This window comes from Filicampus tigris, chromosome 18, assembly GCF_054856515.1.
Source record: "Filicampus tigris isolate MCC_2025a chromosome 18, RoL_Ftig_1.0, whole genome shotgun sequence".
In the NCBI taxonomy this organism is placed as follows: Eukaryota; Metazoa; Chordata; class Actinopteri; order Syngnathiformes; family Syngnathidae; genus Filicampus; species Filicampus tigris.
In genome coordinates, this window is record NC_141234.1 from 11196012 (window position 1) to 11211871 (window position 15860).

The 15860-nt window shown below is 42.7% G+C and overlaps 2 protein-coding genes across 2 annotated transcripts in view; one reads left to right on the plus strand and one right to left on the minus strand.

The window, feature by feature from the left end:
- Positions 1–7453, plus strand: part of osbpl10a (oxysterol binding protein-like 10a) — a 38550-nt gene extending 31097 nt beyond the window's left edge. The window contains exons 8-13 of the mRNA XM_086014110.1: positions 2359–2508; positions 2993–3491; positions 5229–5415; positions 5486–5668; positions 5731–5884; positions 6780–7453. Of these exons, the coding sequence (XP_085870236.1) occupies positions 2359–2508; positions 2993–3491; positions 5229–5415; positions 5486–5668; positions 5731–5884; positions 6780–6824 (1218 nt within the window). The 3' untranslated portion in view covers positions 6825–7453. The remainder of the gene's footprint in view (positions 1–2358; positions 2509–2992; positions 3492–5228; positions 5416–5485; positions 5669–5730; positions 5885–6779) is intronic.
- A 3144-nt stretch (positions 7454–10597) lies between these two features.
- stt3b (STT3 oligosaccharyltransferase complex catalytic subunit B) overlaps positions 10598–15860 on the minus strand; it is a 48906-nt gene continuing 43643 nt past the window's right edge. Inside the window, exons 14-16 of the mRNA XM_086014109.1 lie at positions 13720–13833; positions 12030–12236; positions 10598–11068 (exon numbers count right to left, since the gene is read on the minus strand). Coding sequence (XP_085870235.1) covers positions 10994–11068; positions 12030–12236; positions 13720–13833 — 396 coding nt within the window. The 3' untranslated portion in view covers positions 10598–10993. The remainder of the gene's footprint in view (positions 11069–12029; positions 12237–13719; positions 13834–15860) is intronic.

A 15860-nucleotide genomic window follows, 5' to 3' on the forward strand; every position in this document is an offset into this window, starting at 1 on the left:
AAATGAAGAGGGAGGGGCAGGGGGGGGGGGGGGATACAGAATCCAAGGTGGAGGAGGAGGAATAGTGATGTCGGGAGAGAAAATAGAGGGGAGGGCAGAAGTGAGGAGGAGGAAGTATCAAGCATGCGGGGGAACTCGGCATCGGGATGATGGGAAGAAGCAGGAGGAGACGTCACTGGGACGTTGCCCTGGGCTTTGTTTCACCACTTCCTTGTTTTTCAGGGTGGGTGGCGGGCACAGCAGCTGCTCACTACCACGACTCAAGACCGAAGAGGCGAAGATGTGTTGTTATGGGTGCTTACCGGAGCTTGAGACACAACTTTGACGTTGATCCTGTTAAAGGGGGTTGCCGGTTTTGAGCCTACTTCCTTTTTTTGTTGTCGTCGTTGCCCTTTTATGGAGATGAAGTCCAGTGTTATGCAGGTCAAGCATTTAGCCGCACATCAAGACAACGTGAGTGTTTGAAAAGCTTGTTCGTGTCATGCATGTTGCACTTTTTGGATGTTTTCTAAACGGGGCGAATGGTTTAGTAACGGGGGGAGCACTCTTTTCAGTAACTCATCGAAAACAGCCAAAACACTGAGGCTTCTTCATAAAAGCCAGCAGTTAACTCATTCACTGCCAGACATTTTCAGACCCTCTTTTTACCTTAATGTTTGAAAAAAAAATTATAATAGATAAATTCCTGGGATTGAATGGCTGGACTGTGAAAAGACAAGTAAATCCGTCAATGGCAGTGAATGAGTTAATTTTAGTAGCCAACACATTTTGAAGCGGGAAAGGTTAACTTATGAAAGGTTAGCTTAAGATAAAACATTGCACAGGTTATACAAGGTGCCCATAATTTAATTCAGGAGTGTCTTATCCGAAAGTTTAAGGTAATCTAACGAGAGCAAGCACAACGTGGATTTCTTCTGAGATGCTTGATTTATATTGCAAAAGAAAAAAAGGACGAATTTTGACAGCCAAAGATTTCTTTTAAAAAATTTTAAAAAACTTGGCCGCAAGCTCTTCTAAGGACAACCATTCTAATATGAGCAAGGCTAGCTTGTCTCTAACAAGCTGAATGGGGCAATAAAATTAAGTTGGCCCAGATAGCAAAAGCAAACAAAGATTTTTTTGAAGCCAAGTTACGCAATCGCCAAGTCAATCACCTGAGCTGAATCGCAATGAACAAGCATTTCACTTGAAGACTAAATTTAAGGGGAAAATCCCTTAACAAACAACGGACATTAACGAACATGCTTAAAAGATAATACTAACTCATTTCAAGAGCATATGGAAGGCATTGGAATTCTGCGCTGACAGCACTTCATTCAACATCTCCAGCAGAAGTGCTGCGACCCCCTTAGCAGCAATTTCCTGCCTAGTCAAGAGCCTTTTTAATTAATTACAAGCGCTGGAAATCATAACAGACCGCTCGCAGCCTTCCCCCTCCCCGCACGCGTCTATAAATATAGCCCAAGCAACTCACGGGACTCCGGCACACGTGCGCTCGGGTCTTTTCGTGTCGAGTGTGCGCTCTGCGTGGCTTTTTTGCGCGCATAGAATGAAATATTCAGGCGACAGGCACTCGTGTCCCGGAAATTTCGACCGTGCACGTTTCCACCTCTCTGCCCACACGCGCCATCCAATTAGGCACCCGGGGGATTTCAGATTCCGGTTTGATCCTGGCTTGTTTTTGTATTTTGGTTGTTCTTTCCAGAGGCGTTGTCATTAAAATAAGATCCCGAAAGATGGTATTGCACAAAAAGCAGCGATGGAGGATAAGCAGCAGTGAGGCAGAGAGAGTTTTTGTGGCCCACGGGCTAGTGAGCACTTTGTGCATTATACATTAGAATCTCCCGTTTTCTTTCTTCTTTTTCCTGCCTCAGTCACGTTACCGCAGGAGATATCAAAGGCATCAGCTCCCATTTGAGCCTTGGCTTGAATGCCGGGAAACAAAACAAAGCACACGTCCTCACTTTGCTTTGACCAGTCATGTGTATCAGGGCTGAAGGCAAATGAGGGGCTCCAAAGAAATACAAGCGTTTGTACTACGACAAAGTGGTTTGATGGATGAATGGACTGCAATGAAAAGCCATTGCTGGAAAGAAGGAAGCTTTATCTTTCTTCTCTTGCCCTTTCCAAGCTAAGGCCTTCATGAGAAATATCACATGAAAACAAATCATGTTCGCTGTTCGCTGGACGTACGTTATTGAGAATTCTGATGGATGGTTGAATAGGAATCATACAAGAGTGTAATTCCTGAAAGTTGAGGACACGATCCTCAGTTGACCGCGTGGAGCTAAATTCCCACGAAAACAATATGACCGAACCACACATTAACATGGTCTGGTTTTGATTTTGTCCGGGCAGCACCAGGCAGGGCTGGGAGACATCAGCCAAAGTGAGGAAGTGACGGACACGGAGGACAACGAGGAGGAGGACCTGGGCGTCCTGGATGACCAGAGGAGCGTCATTCTCCACTTGCTGTCCCAGCTCAAACTGGGAATGGACCTCACACGGGTGAGCAGAGGAATCGCTGAGCCATAAATGCCAATCACAAGTCTTGTCTTCCATGGAAAATGCCAGTAGGTAGGGCTGTGCAATTAAGCGAAATTCAATTACAGTTACGATTATTAACTCATTCACTGCCGTTGACATATTTATTCATCTTTTCACATTCAATAACTTTTTTCAAACCTTAGGGTTAAAGTGGGTCTGGCAGGTAATGAGTTAAAAATTGGCACGATCGTAAAACAAACCCCACGATTATTAATATTCATTTACAATGCACACACACACACACTTGTTTACACAAGGAAAACAATTACATTTATTTGTCTTTAGATTTTTTATGCTTAAACATTTTCTTGTTTTGTGCCCAAAAATAAATGGGTTGAATAATTGCGATTTCAATTATTACCAAAATAAACACGATTCATATTCTTTTTCTATAATCGAGCAGCCCTACCAGTGAGTCTTTTCCTAATCCTCTGGATATTCCTAGGTGGTGCTGCCTACGTTTATTCTGGAAAAGCGCTCCTTGCTGGAGATGTACGCCAACTTCATGGCCCATCCGGACTTGTTCCTGTCGGTAACAGCCGGCGTTACCGCCGAGGACCGCATCGTCCGCTTTGTTGAGTACTACCTGACCTCCTTCCACGAGGGGCGAAAGGGGGCTGTTGCCAAGAAGCCCTACAACCCCGTGCTGGGGGAGACCTTCCACTGCTCCTGGGAAGTACCTCGGGACAAAGTCAAGCCTTCGGTCCGAGCCAACCAAGGGTCCGCCCGCGAGGCAGGCAGGGGCCCCAACAATGCGCCGCAAAGCGACGACGCACCGGGAGGCTGCTACAGAGTCCGCTTTGTGGCCGAACAGGTTTCCCATCACCCGCCGGTTTCGGCTTTTTACTGCGAGTGCAGAGAGAGGCGGGTGTGTGTCAACGCACATGTGTGGACCAAGAGCAAATTCATGGGAATGTCCATCGGAGTGTCCATGGTGGGAGAAGGTGAGTCGTTCCCAACGAATGCCTTGACGTCACCTTTGCTGAAACCAAAGAGCTCCTAACCAAAGTTAGAGAGAGCTAGCAAAGAGAGAAAAAAAAAAAAAAAAAGCTTATTCCAAATCAAAAAATTAATCTAGAAAAGTTTACTTGCATCTTAGTAAAAAACTGTTGGCCAGTGTAATCGATTAGTTGTCGATTAATCGTTGCACTGCTAAAATGACATTTCAAAGTGGAACTCAACCCCCCCCAAAATCTTTGTAGTATGTTCCATGCGCCTTCACTAGTCTAAACATGGCATCCTGATTAAGCAGCAAAATCCACGCGTTTAGCCATCTCAGGGGGCGGCCATTTTGTCACTTTCTGTCGACCGGAAATGACATCACAGTTGCTCAGGGCTTGCGTTACGGCCAATCAGGGCTCACCTATTATCTGAAGCTGAGCCATGATTGGATGTTACCTGAGTCCTGAGCAACTGTGATGTCATTTTCGGTCGACAGAAAGTGACAAAATGGCCGCCCTACGAGCTGGACAAAATGGGTGGATTTTACTGCTCATCTCGTACAGGCAGTCCTCGAATTACGCCGTACTACGACGTTTCGACGCCCGTGCCTCGTCCTCCATTTTGTCCCCTGCTCCGTTTACATTCAGTCAATATTCGGGTTAAAGTCAAAATTCCCATTTCTGAAACATTCTGAATATCCCGTTTACATGATTGAGTGGTCAGAGTTGCCCCCGCATTTGAATAACCGACTAACGGGGAAATGTGACAGAGGCGGAAATTACATCGCCAGTGTAGGAACGGAACTCGTTCGTAAAATGAGGACTCCCTGTAATGACCTTTCATAAAGACAGGCAGAAAGAAGACCTGACACACAAATGGAATTGTTTTGGCTGCTGAGTCATGCTTTCTGTAGCCCCTTTCGGCAGGCCAGGACACAAAACGGGTAATCATCTGCGAGGGTGGCTGATGCTAGTGACCTTCACCGCAAGCACAACTGATTGCTGCCTTTGTGCTACCGCACTTGTAATCAGCGTCGAGCAGAACAGAGTCTTATGTACGTGAACTACATTATTGTGCCGATTTTATCGTACTACCGTTAAGACGCCTTTTCCCTTTCCTGTGAGAATTGGTCTTACTTTTGGAATACAGCGGGGATTGTTCGCGGCCCCACTCGTGGTCAAACCTGTCAAACTAAAAAGCTACCCGTTAACAAATGACAAATAGTGAGTTCCTTTTAATGCGCAATAAAAACATTTAATGTTTTCCTTGTCAACCATATCGGATTACACCGAGCATTCAATTAGTGTGGCAGTTTGATTTAACTGTTGTAATAAAGATTATTACTGTAGCTAATTACCAAAGATTGCTACTGCTAAGCTTGTTTAACTTTAATAAGTAATACTACTGGCTTCTTGAAATGCCTTTCATTTACTATCCAATTAATATCTTGGTCGAACGCCTCATTGTCTTTTGGTGCACAAGCGAAGAAAGGGTTTCATAGTTTAACGAGAGACAAAAGGGGCAGTGTATATGTGCTCGTCAGCGGCGTTTATAATAGTGTGGGCGAAGGAATGACTTGCCTTGATATCAGAACACAGAAAGGCATCAGTTCGCCCGAAACGCATCATGGGTTGATTTGCTATTTTCTTCAATGTGTGCGTCGCGCGCCTCGGGCTTTACTTAACGTCCAATGTTGTGTTGAACTTTGGTACTTACGGTAAGTTCTTTCCTTCTGCCAGGCGTGCTGTGTCTCGTGGAGCACGAGGAGGAGTACGTCTTCTCGCTGCCCTCGGCCTACGCCCGCTCCATCCTCACCGTGCCCTGGGTGGAACTGGGAGGAAAAGTCTCCATCAACTGTGCCAAGAGCGGCTACTCGGCCACCGTCACGTTCCACACCAAGCCTTTCTATGGCGGCAAAGTGCACAGGTGTCATGATCTGCAGGGACAATCTCATCAAATGAATATTTTGTTAATAAGCGATTGTCCCCCCCCCCAGAGTAACTGCAGAGGTGAAACACAACCCGACCAACACCATCGTGTGTAAAGCGCAGGGTGAGTGGAACGGAACCCTGGAGTTCACCTACAGCAGCGGCGAAACCAAAGTGATCGACACGGCCAAGATGGCCGTGACCAGGAAGAAGCTGCGACCGCTTGAGAAACAAGGACGCACGGAGTCCAGGTATGAGGACCGGACAGACCGACGTGCCAAGATGGACGTTGACGGGATTGTGCGCTTGTTAGGCGGTTGTGGCAACACGTGACCAAGTCGCTAAAAGACGGCAACATGGACGAGGCGACAGAGCACAAACACGGGCTGGAGGAGCAACAGAGAGCGGATCAGAGACGGAGAGCAGCTGTTAACAAAGCCTGGACACCCAAGTATTTCACGAAAGAGGTCAGTCAGACGCTCATGAAACTGTACGCGCAGTAGGCATTGAAAACATTGAGGCAGAGTTTGTATCAAAGTGCATTTAATATTGTAAGCTACAGTAACATTTGTGAACATAAACATTGCACATGTACCAAATGAAAAAATACTTAATGCATTTAAAATGTATTGCGGAAACTAAAGCGGAAGTCAACGCAAACATTTTTTTTTTTTCAAGAATATGTTCTATGCAAGCCCACGAGTTGAAACAGGGCATTCTGATAAATATTGCGTTTGTGGGATAAGTGTTAATCCACCCGATTTTAGCCGTCTCTGGGGGCGGCCATTTTGTTTTCTGTCGACTGAAAATGACATCACAACTGCTCACAAGGACCAATCATGGCTGACCCATTTTCTGAATCTGAGTTGTGGTTGGTCGTTGTGATGTCATTTTCAGTACTGTTATCAAAAAAGTAGTCCTCCAAAGGTATTTAACAAGCGGTGCGTAACAAATCGGAATAAGCAACTTCAAATTGATCCTAACAATTAATTAAAAATTAAGGCAAATTAAGCCACAAAAAACTGTCTTAAATTTTAGGATCCCTTGGCAGAGATTACACAGGAAGTGCAACGTTTTCTTTCTCAAGTTCGACATGACTTCTCGTAGCCTGTAATAAAAGGCGCCTTACTAAAAACACTCAATGTTAAATTATTACTGTCAAATACAATTAAAAATTAAGTTACTTAAATGTAACCAAGTAAATGTATCATGTTAGTACCCACCTGTGATGAGGGTCACAGGTGCGCAGGAGGTTGAGAGGCGTGGTACACAGCTACGCACTGGACTGATAACTCATTTTTAGCCACGTTTTCACTTTCTTTCTTGCCCGAACAAACGTCAAATGTACGACGCATGTTGCAGGGAGACGGCTGGATGTACAACAATCCTCTGTGGAAGTCCACCTGACGGCAAGTCGCCGCATCACTTCTGGCGGCCACGGGGTTCAACATGGCTATAGCAGCTGCTTCTTGAAACTCGAAGGCAGCGATTTGGACTCAATCCTGTTGCCATGGAGACAGACAGCAAACAAGCAACAGTGCCAAAGGGAATTCTCCACATGACAAAGGACAATAACATTTTGTAAACAGTTGATATAGGATTAGAGTTCTCCTCTATTTTTCACCTGTGCCAAGGCCTTTTGCACATTCACATTAAAGAAGTCTGTCAGCGGTTTTCTCACATGTTGTCTTCTACTGGTCTCACGTAACACTAAACGAGTTGTTTGTAAAGCACTTTTACCATCAGAGTAAATGTACACTTTTATAATCCACGGATCTATCTGCCAATCAGGGTGGTCATCTAGCAGAAAATGGATCACATCAAACGAGTTTCAATATCATTGCCAATACAAATGTACTACATTAAATGAATATGTTAAGTACATTGAAGTTTTTAGACTGTACATTGGCTTTACTCCTAACGGAATTGATTGTTTTGTCTGCACTTTTGAATGTATCCAGACTCATTTTTAATGGTTTACTCTCCCATTGTGTTGTATTATTTATAGTTTAATTAACATAAAAGGCTTTCCTCTCCTCTCGTGCCCTTTTTATTAATGGCTGCCGCAATTAAGTTGACACTCACAACATGGAATTTGGCCTGTTAGGGGTACTTTTTAAGTCGACAACGGTGAATGCTGCCTCCTATTGGTTAAAAATGGAATAACAGATGTACTGCGCCGTCATGGTAAACCTACTTCCGGAACTCACGTGGTGTTTGGTGATGGTCAAGTGTTGTTTTAACGTTGTGACATAGAATTTCGAAATATGAAACTACAGGAGGAAAACTACCAAGTCACACTCACAGTGTGTACATTTAACCACCATTCATGTAATGTCCTTTTAATTTTTTCCCCAGTAAGGGGTTTAAACCTACACTTTATACTTAATTTTAAAAATATATATTTTTAAATTCATCCCCAAATTTAAAAAATGTAAATTAAAACTTTATACTATTACAAGGTATAGTTAAGATGCCTTAAAAATGGACACTATGGTCTTAAGCCCAATTAATTTTGGAGGGTTTTTTAGTCACTTTTACTCAATTGCTTTTTAAACATTTATACAATTTTTTTTTTGTATATTTGTAATGGTTTCGACTAAGTATGGGGTAAACAAATAGCTTCTACTAGCCCCAATTGCTCATGGAAGCTGGTGTTATACTGAAAAGATCCACTAGATGTCACTGTGCCTTCAAAGACGAGGTCTGTAACCTGCCAAAAACGACCTTCAGTCCAGTGCTACTTACGGGCAGATTATTTTCAACTAAAGCAATAAGATGTTACCTGTGCTTTAGCAATGTTTTGTTACCATAAAAGTGGCACAAAATTTCAAACCTGAGTATTCTTGTAAAAACCAACCATCATCCTGTCACGAAGTTAAAAGTTGAAGTCTTGAAGTGTTCAGTCATTCGAGGGTTAATGCTGCCACCCAGTGGACAACTAAACCTGCAAGGACATATTTTCGGAAACTGCGGATGGACTTGTTAGAGGGGAGGCCACAATGACAACACAGATGTTTTAATTTAAGTGTATATTTAAAGATGACTGAACAAACAGAGCAACAGTGTAAATGCTGAACGGGAGAAGAAGAGCCGAGGAGGATTGCGTCAAACCAACCACCCGAAAGAAAATCAGTGTCGGGAACAAACAGCACTGAGACAAAAAAAAAAAAGTGAGGGAAGTTTTGGTTACTAAAAAAAATATAACACAGGGGGGGCAAGCAACTTCACATCACATTAAGGCTTACTCTGTACTCTCCTCTTCAAAGCAAACTAAGAAAGAGGAAGCGGGTTGATAGTCTGAAAGCCCAAAAAGATGTGATGAGCACTAAGGAACCCTGGTGAGGAAAGAAAATTTCAAAGTACAACAGTGATGCAGATGTGACAAAATGATCACATCTGTACGACAGTTGAGGGGTGCGCTTCGACAATCTCCTTTAGTGTTCAGACATGGCAACGTAATGAACAGTTCCGAGTCTTTGGGAGAGAAAAAAGAAAAAAAGAAAAAAGCTTACTGCATCCTCATTAGATACGATTGAAACCTTCAGAAGTTATCGTGTGAAAACTTTGTGTTTTAGACAAGAGAAACACAGTTAACTTTCCCAACATGAAATCTGAGACTGGCCTTTAGTTGATTCTAAATATGATAGGTGGTTTAAAGAAACTTCAACTTGCAATGCCAATCAAGACTGTTTTGCTTGAAAAAGTTCATTACAGTAAACATAAAAATCCAAATGCGGTTTAAGACATCGATGTGATATTTGCGCGAGTGTCATTCCCAACTCGAAGAACTAGTTCACGTTAACTAGCAAGGAATAGACTTAAGGGCCACACTGCGTCGAAAATGGTGACATTATGAATATTAAATACTAACACATCAGGATAAAGTTGTAATTTTTATCAAAATGTTAAATTAATCAACTGTGTTCAAGTAATAGTTTGACTTCATTCTTGAAATATTTCTTCCTGGTATTAACATAGCTGTTTGGTTTCCGTTAAGATTTTTGTTTATTGTAATATTTACACTCTAAATATACTAACTTCCCCCCTCAGATAGACTTTTCCAGTTTGACTTGATTCTAATAATTTTCTGTGGTAGTATAACTTTACTGATGTAAAATTATTTTGACTGCGATTTGTTTTAATCGGAAAATTACAACTTATTCTTGAACAACACTGAATATTGAAAACGCTACCATCCCTAAAGTTTTTTTTCTTTGTAAATTTAGACTTGTCCTACTTGAGTTCTTTGCGTTATTGTTTGACTTTTCCCCGAGTGTGGCCGTAAACAGCAACACTGACACGCCAGTGAGCGATCGAGCGACTGGAAAACATTAAAAGTTGATTATGTGTGTTTCCCTATAGGCGGGGAGAGCAAGGCAAAAACGTAATGATATACTCTTTGAAAGTATTACTTGTACCAGTATTTTCAGGGTCAGTCTAGTTTCCCCCCCTTTCAGCCCCCCCATGCAGTTTCCTACACCTCCGCACCTGTTGCTAAACGAGCTAACGACGGAAGACGGCAAATGTGAGTCGATGAGAGGCACGAGGGCTCGCTCGCTCAACTTGAGCTCCCTCTGCAGGACGGGAGGCCTAATGAAGACTGTCCCTCTTTTTTCCATAGTGTTGCTTGCCTCGTTGAAGCCCTAGCAGCAAAACATGTACAATCTAGGCTATTTATGGGGCTGGGGGGTGGACAGCATTGTAAAAAATTCACATTCAATCCATCCATAAAATCTCAAGGCCCTCTGTAAAAGAATTATTGCATTCGCTGATCTATTTGATGTCATAGAAAAAAACAACACATCCGTAACAATCACAAAGAAATTTTGCGAAAAAAAAAAAAAATGCATATTTAAAAAAAAAAAAAATCAGCACAAGAATCCAATATATTATACTCCTTTGACATTATGTTTACATAACAGTTACATGTTAGGCCAATTGGTTTTTAAATGATTAGAAAAAGGAAGAGTGAGCAATGATGATGATGAATTCAAACAGGTGGGTGACGTCCCTCCATACCGCATACGCTTGCGTGTACACGTGTCAGGAACGAGGCCTGAGCGCTTCCTCACTTTTTCTGGAGTCCACATGTGCCATGGAGCAAGGTCACGTCAATGGCTCTTTGGTGCAAAATGTTCCTACACCTCAACACACACCCCCCATTCCCCTTTCTAAACCCGCATTCCCACCCCACCCCGCGCACTGATAATCACATTGTTCGTGTACCACAACAGTTTTAATCGACACAAACCAACAGATCAGCCTGATGCCTCATTCAAGTACAAAGTAATAATTAAAAAAATGTCAAGAGCAAATTCAGAAAAAAAAAAAAAAAAAGTGGAGAAAAGAAGCAAGACAAAATGTCCCCCCCACCCCCCCCAAAGATAAAATGGACTACGGTTCTCTGGAGAGAACCAGAATTTGACACTTCACCTTCCTCGCCACACGGGGGTGCTCTTAATGAGAAACGCTTGAGCCCAAGTGCCACAGAAATCCACACCCCAGTGCTCTTCTTCATTGTTTGTCAGAGGTTTCTTCGCATTCTATTTGTTTTCCTAGGAGAGTTCGTCGGGTTACTTTTTTTGTACTTTCTTGCCTTTTTTCAGGAGCAGCTTGTTCTTCACGTAGCCTCGCTTCCTCTTAGCCGTCTGAAACGAGCAAATACAACACATGAGATTAATTAATCCAACGAACCTCCCACTACATCATGGCTCATTTGTACAGTAAACATCAAGCGGGAGTGTCAAATAGCCAGAAGCAAGCTTTGCCTGGTTGCTAAACTGGGTGAGTCGATTTCCTCTAAGTGCTATTAACCATTAAGGTTCCTCATTTCTATACAGCAGAAATGAGAACAGATACTCAAGCAACATACAACTGCAACATACAGTATAACTGAAAATTCTTTGTCCATCATTTGATTAGGCTGTGTGCATAAACAAAAGTGCAAATATCAATGGCATTCATTTCTGGGGGAAAATAAATAAATAAATAAATAAATGGTTTAAGCCGATCAAATATCAAAATAATGACAAACCCTACGCAGTTTTGAGCACTATGACATAATGCATGCTTTAACATGCCACTGGTCATTTCTGACTTGTTTCCTGGTCTATTTTGCTATAAAAATGCTATGTCGAAATTCAATTACAATTATTACACGCCACGATTACAAAATTGGTATAATCGTAAAAAACGATTATTAATATGCATTTATATTCAACGCACTCTTTACGCAACGAAATCATACAATTGCACCTTTTATTTTATAACAAATTTAATACATTTTGTTAACTTAAATACATTTCTTTGGAAGACTAATTATGTGCCTTTTACGTTTAAACATTTTCTTGCGTTGAACCCAAAAATAAATGATCGTTTGAATAATCGTGATTTCAATTAATACCAAAATGACCGGGATTAATATTTTTTTCATAATCGAACAGCCCTACTATGGCGTCATCAAGTTATTGGGCATAATCTAGATAGCACTTCTAAACATGTCAGGTTTCATGTCATTCTTTCGTGAAAGAAAAAAGATAATTTGGTGATGCTCTCACCGGGTCTCAAAGTCTCAATATGAATGTTCTTTACATGCATGCATGCACCTACCTTTTTGGAGGTGTACTTCTGTTTGGGCACGATGCTGCGAAGCTTGCGGTCGAGCGGCTCCCTGTTGCCCAGGTTCTTGACCTTGTAGATCCTGACCAGCCAGTGCTCTGAGGTGAAGGCCTCCTCCAGGTGCTTGAATTTGATATCCTTGTTCCCAATCTCAGCGTTACGTGTCCGGTCGAAGCCCGGGGGCGTTCGAAAGTCCAACTGCGAGATTGGGGGGGGGGGGTAGTAAAATGTCAGAAGAAAACAACTTCCCGGGGCAAAAAAAAACTCATTAGGTAACCAGTATACAAGGTGCAGAGTCAGATTTAGAGGAATCTAGCAGAAAGCCTACAACACACAGACAGTTGCAAACCTTCGGGGGAACTTGAAAAGGCTTTGAGGTCATTTTGCAGAGTAATGAGAAAAACTGTGGAAGCTGCAGGTTGCTGGGCAATATATGATTTTGGTATGAAAATAATTCTGTGTGTTGCAGGGCGATTATCTATTCTCACTTTAATTGGTCGGAAAAATTCTTTATTACAAATGTATTTTTGTCTGTCACATCGTGACAGGCAGAACACTTTAAGGATCTTCCACGAGATGGGAGAAGTCCCAGAGCCTGGGCATGCACTTTTTGTGCTAGGTGGCATGCCGCGAGGAGTTTTTTTTTCCCTGAATGTAAAATATTAACTGGAATCAGAAAGTAAAATATTCATATGAAACAGCAATTTCCAGGGTATGACCATGATTTCCAGTAATATGTTCTATGCACCTCCACTAGTCTAAACACGGCATTCTATTAATATTACTTTTGTGGAATATGAATTTAGCAGCAAAATTCAAATGCAGCAAAAATAATGAAAAGTCATTACTAACAAGGTCCCACGGTTAATAGAAGACAGGATGTTTGACGGACTATTTTTGGACACTGAAGGGATACCACACAAAACATACTTAAAGAGGAAGTCAACCGGAAAATGTTCTTTACAAGAATAACTATGCAGGCCCGCTCGTCGAAACGCTGCATTCTGATGAATAATGCGGTTGTGGAGTATAAGTTAAGCAGTAAAATCCACCCGTTTTTAGCCATCTCAGGGGCGGCCATTTTGCCACTTTCTGTTGACTGAAAATGACATCACAGCTGCTCAGGTAACAACCAATCATGGCTCAGCTTCTTATAGACAAAAGATAAAATATTATAATTGTAAAAGGTAAAAGATCGAATTTGTTTTTCCGATCTCTCGGCTGCTCCTGATTCAGTTGACGCGGTGGCAGCAGTTACAGCGGTCGGATCAGCTGAGCCTTTGCCGACTCCCTCTAGTAGCGCAGCACAAAGCCTCAGAAAACCCTTGAAATCTTTCTTCTACCCACAATCCTGTCACACCGCGGGGATTCCTGACACCCCTGCGAATACCTTTCAACCAGTCAGTCACCTTTAGTGGCGGCAGCTGCTTGTTACCGTCTACAAAGCAGCATACATACCACACAGTAACAGCGCACCTGACTTGTTCTGAGATAAGAAAGCTTGTGTGAACTACCCGTCCCCGCACACAACTGCGACTCATTATCCGAGCCCCTGAAGTGGATGAGAGCGGCAGGATTCTAACTCGACCCGGCTTGCCCTCAAGATGTGCAACTCGACAAATGACTGTAGCATGTTGTAGTTGCGGGGCAAAATGAAGCTCAGAGTCGCCGCTCAGCTCACCTGCATTTCACCAAATCGATAGTAGGACATCTTGTACATGAGGCAGTTGAGCAGAGTGGGTGAACCGGCCTTGTCCACTCTGAACTCTCCCTGAGGGGTGAAGTAGTCACTCTCCTGCAAGACAACAATAGAATTTTTTTTTTTTTTTTTTACCTATTGAATGCTGACTCAACCATTTTTTGTACAACGAAATATGCACTCAGTGGCATGATTTGAGGTGTCATGGTCCACCTTTTCCCAAAAACCATCCTAATAATAAAAACATAAGTTACGCAGAATGTGGCTATAACTATACTATATAACTATATAACTAACTAACAAATTTGGTAATTTAACTCCACTTTTATTGTATTTGATTTCAAAATTAGCTCATTTGGACAAATACACTACAAAGCATTATCTGCCTCATTATTGTGCTACACAGCTGATTTATCATTACAACCTTAGCTACAAATAGTGAAAAATGCCAGTCGACAAGTAGACGTCAGTCTGGGATGGGCACGGGGCTCAAACTTGCAAACTTGAGGACGCAGCGTGGAAAAAAGGGAGAGGGAAGTTGTACTTGGGTTTTATTGAGGCGAGTGTTTAATGGAAACATCCAGACTGGGTGCTTAGTGAAAGGATCAGGTGCTAAAACAGAGCTGTGTAGACGGTTAAGTAGTTGGAAAACCAATTTGAAGGTGGAAACAGCACACTGCTGCAACCTTTTCAACAAGAGCCACAATAGTTTCCCAATGAATTAGACAAAGACGCGAAATAAATATTCAAGATGTATTTCTGAGAGAGGAACTTACTGTTCCAATCAATCCTCTAAACATAGAAATGTCGCTTACAAGTACTGAGTAAGTATTGATGAGTTTACCACTTAAGGGTGTTACCATTTCAAACGGTTGATAATACTGTTTAAAGTTGTAACTATCGTCAACTCATTCACTGCCAGACAATTTCAGACCCTTTTATACCCTAACGTTTGAAAAAAATACACATAACTTCCTGGGATTGAATAGCTGGACTGTGAAAAGATAAGTAAATTCGTCAATGGCAGTGAAAAGGGAAGTCAACGCAAACATTTTTATCAAGAATATGTTCTATGCAGGCCCACTAGTTGAAACAAGGCATTCTGATAAATATTGCGTTTGTGGAATAAGAGTTAATCCAGCCATCTTTGGGGGCGGCCATTTTGTCACTTATATTGACTGAATGTGTCATCAGGGATGCTCAGGGATCAGGTAACGACCAATCACTGCTCGCCTGTTTACTGAAGCTGAACCATGATTGGTTGTTATCTGAGCCCTGAGCGTCCCTGATGACACATTCAGTCAATATAAGTGACAAAATGGCCGCCCCCAGAGATGGCTAAAAACAGGTGGATTTTGCTGCTTCACTCATATCCCACAAACACAATATTAACCAGAATGCCTTGTTTCAACCAGTTGGCTTGCATAGAACATATTCTTGAAAAAAAAAAAAGTTTAATACTACATCCAGCAAGAGAGAGAGAAAACTGTGGTCATTAGTTCCTCTCGGTATTCAGCTAGCATCGGCAGCTAACAGTCGATAGGTGTTACTGATGTGCTTGCACCTTGCTCAAAAAAATAATTATGGAGATGAAGCTACAGGGGGGCATTTAAACAGATTGAGGACCAGAGCTGGGCACTTTTTTGCCAGTCCGGCCGCGACCCTCTACCCTTGACCAGGGGTACCCTTCCGGCCGCGACCCCCGGCCTTTACTCATAAAAATGATCACCCCCTCCCATCAGCATCCTCTCCGTGTGGGAAACCGTATGTCATCGGAACATGTAACATAATGGACTGATCAGAGCAGCAACAATTCCGAATGGGTGCGTGGCATGTGTTGCAGACCTGTCGCCAACAGCACAATGGGTCGGTCACGTGAATCAATGCGGCAGTTGTCGCTCGCGCCGACGCGGGAGTAGAAAGAAGCCTAAAAAGAAGCCTTTCACTTAGTAGGCTGAGATGAAATTTGGCCGCCTCGCGACCACGCCACACGCATGAGGGCGCATTAGTGGGCTGGACTAATATCCACTTCGGCCATGCTTAGTCCAGCCATTTTTAAAAATTTGTCCCCCCCCACCCCACCCCAAAAATGGGCATCCGACCGGGCCAGAGGGTCTGATCGG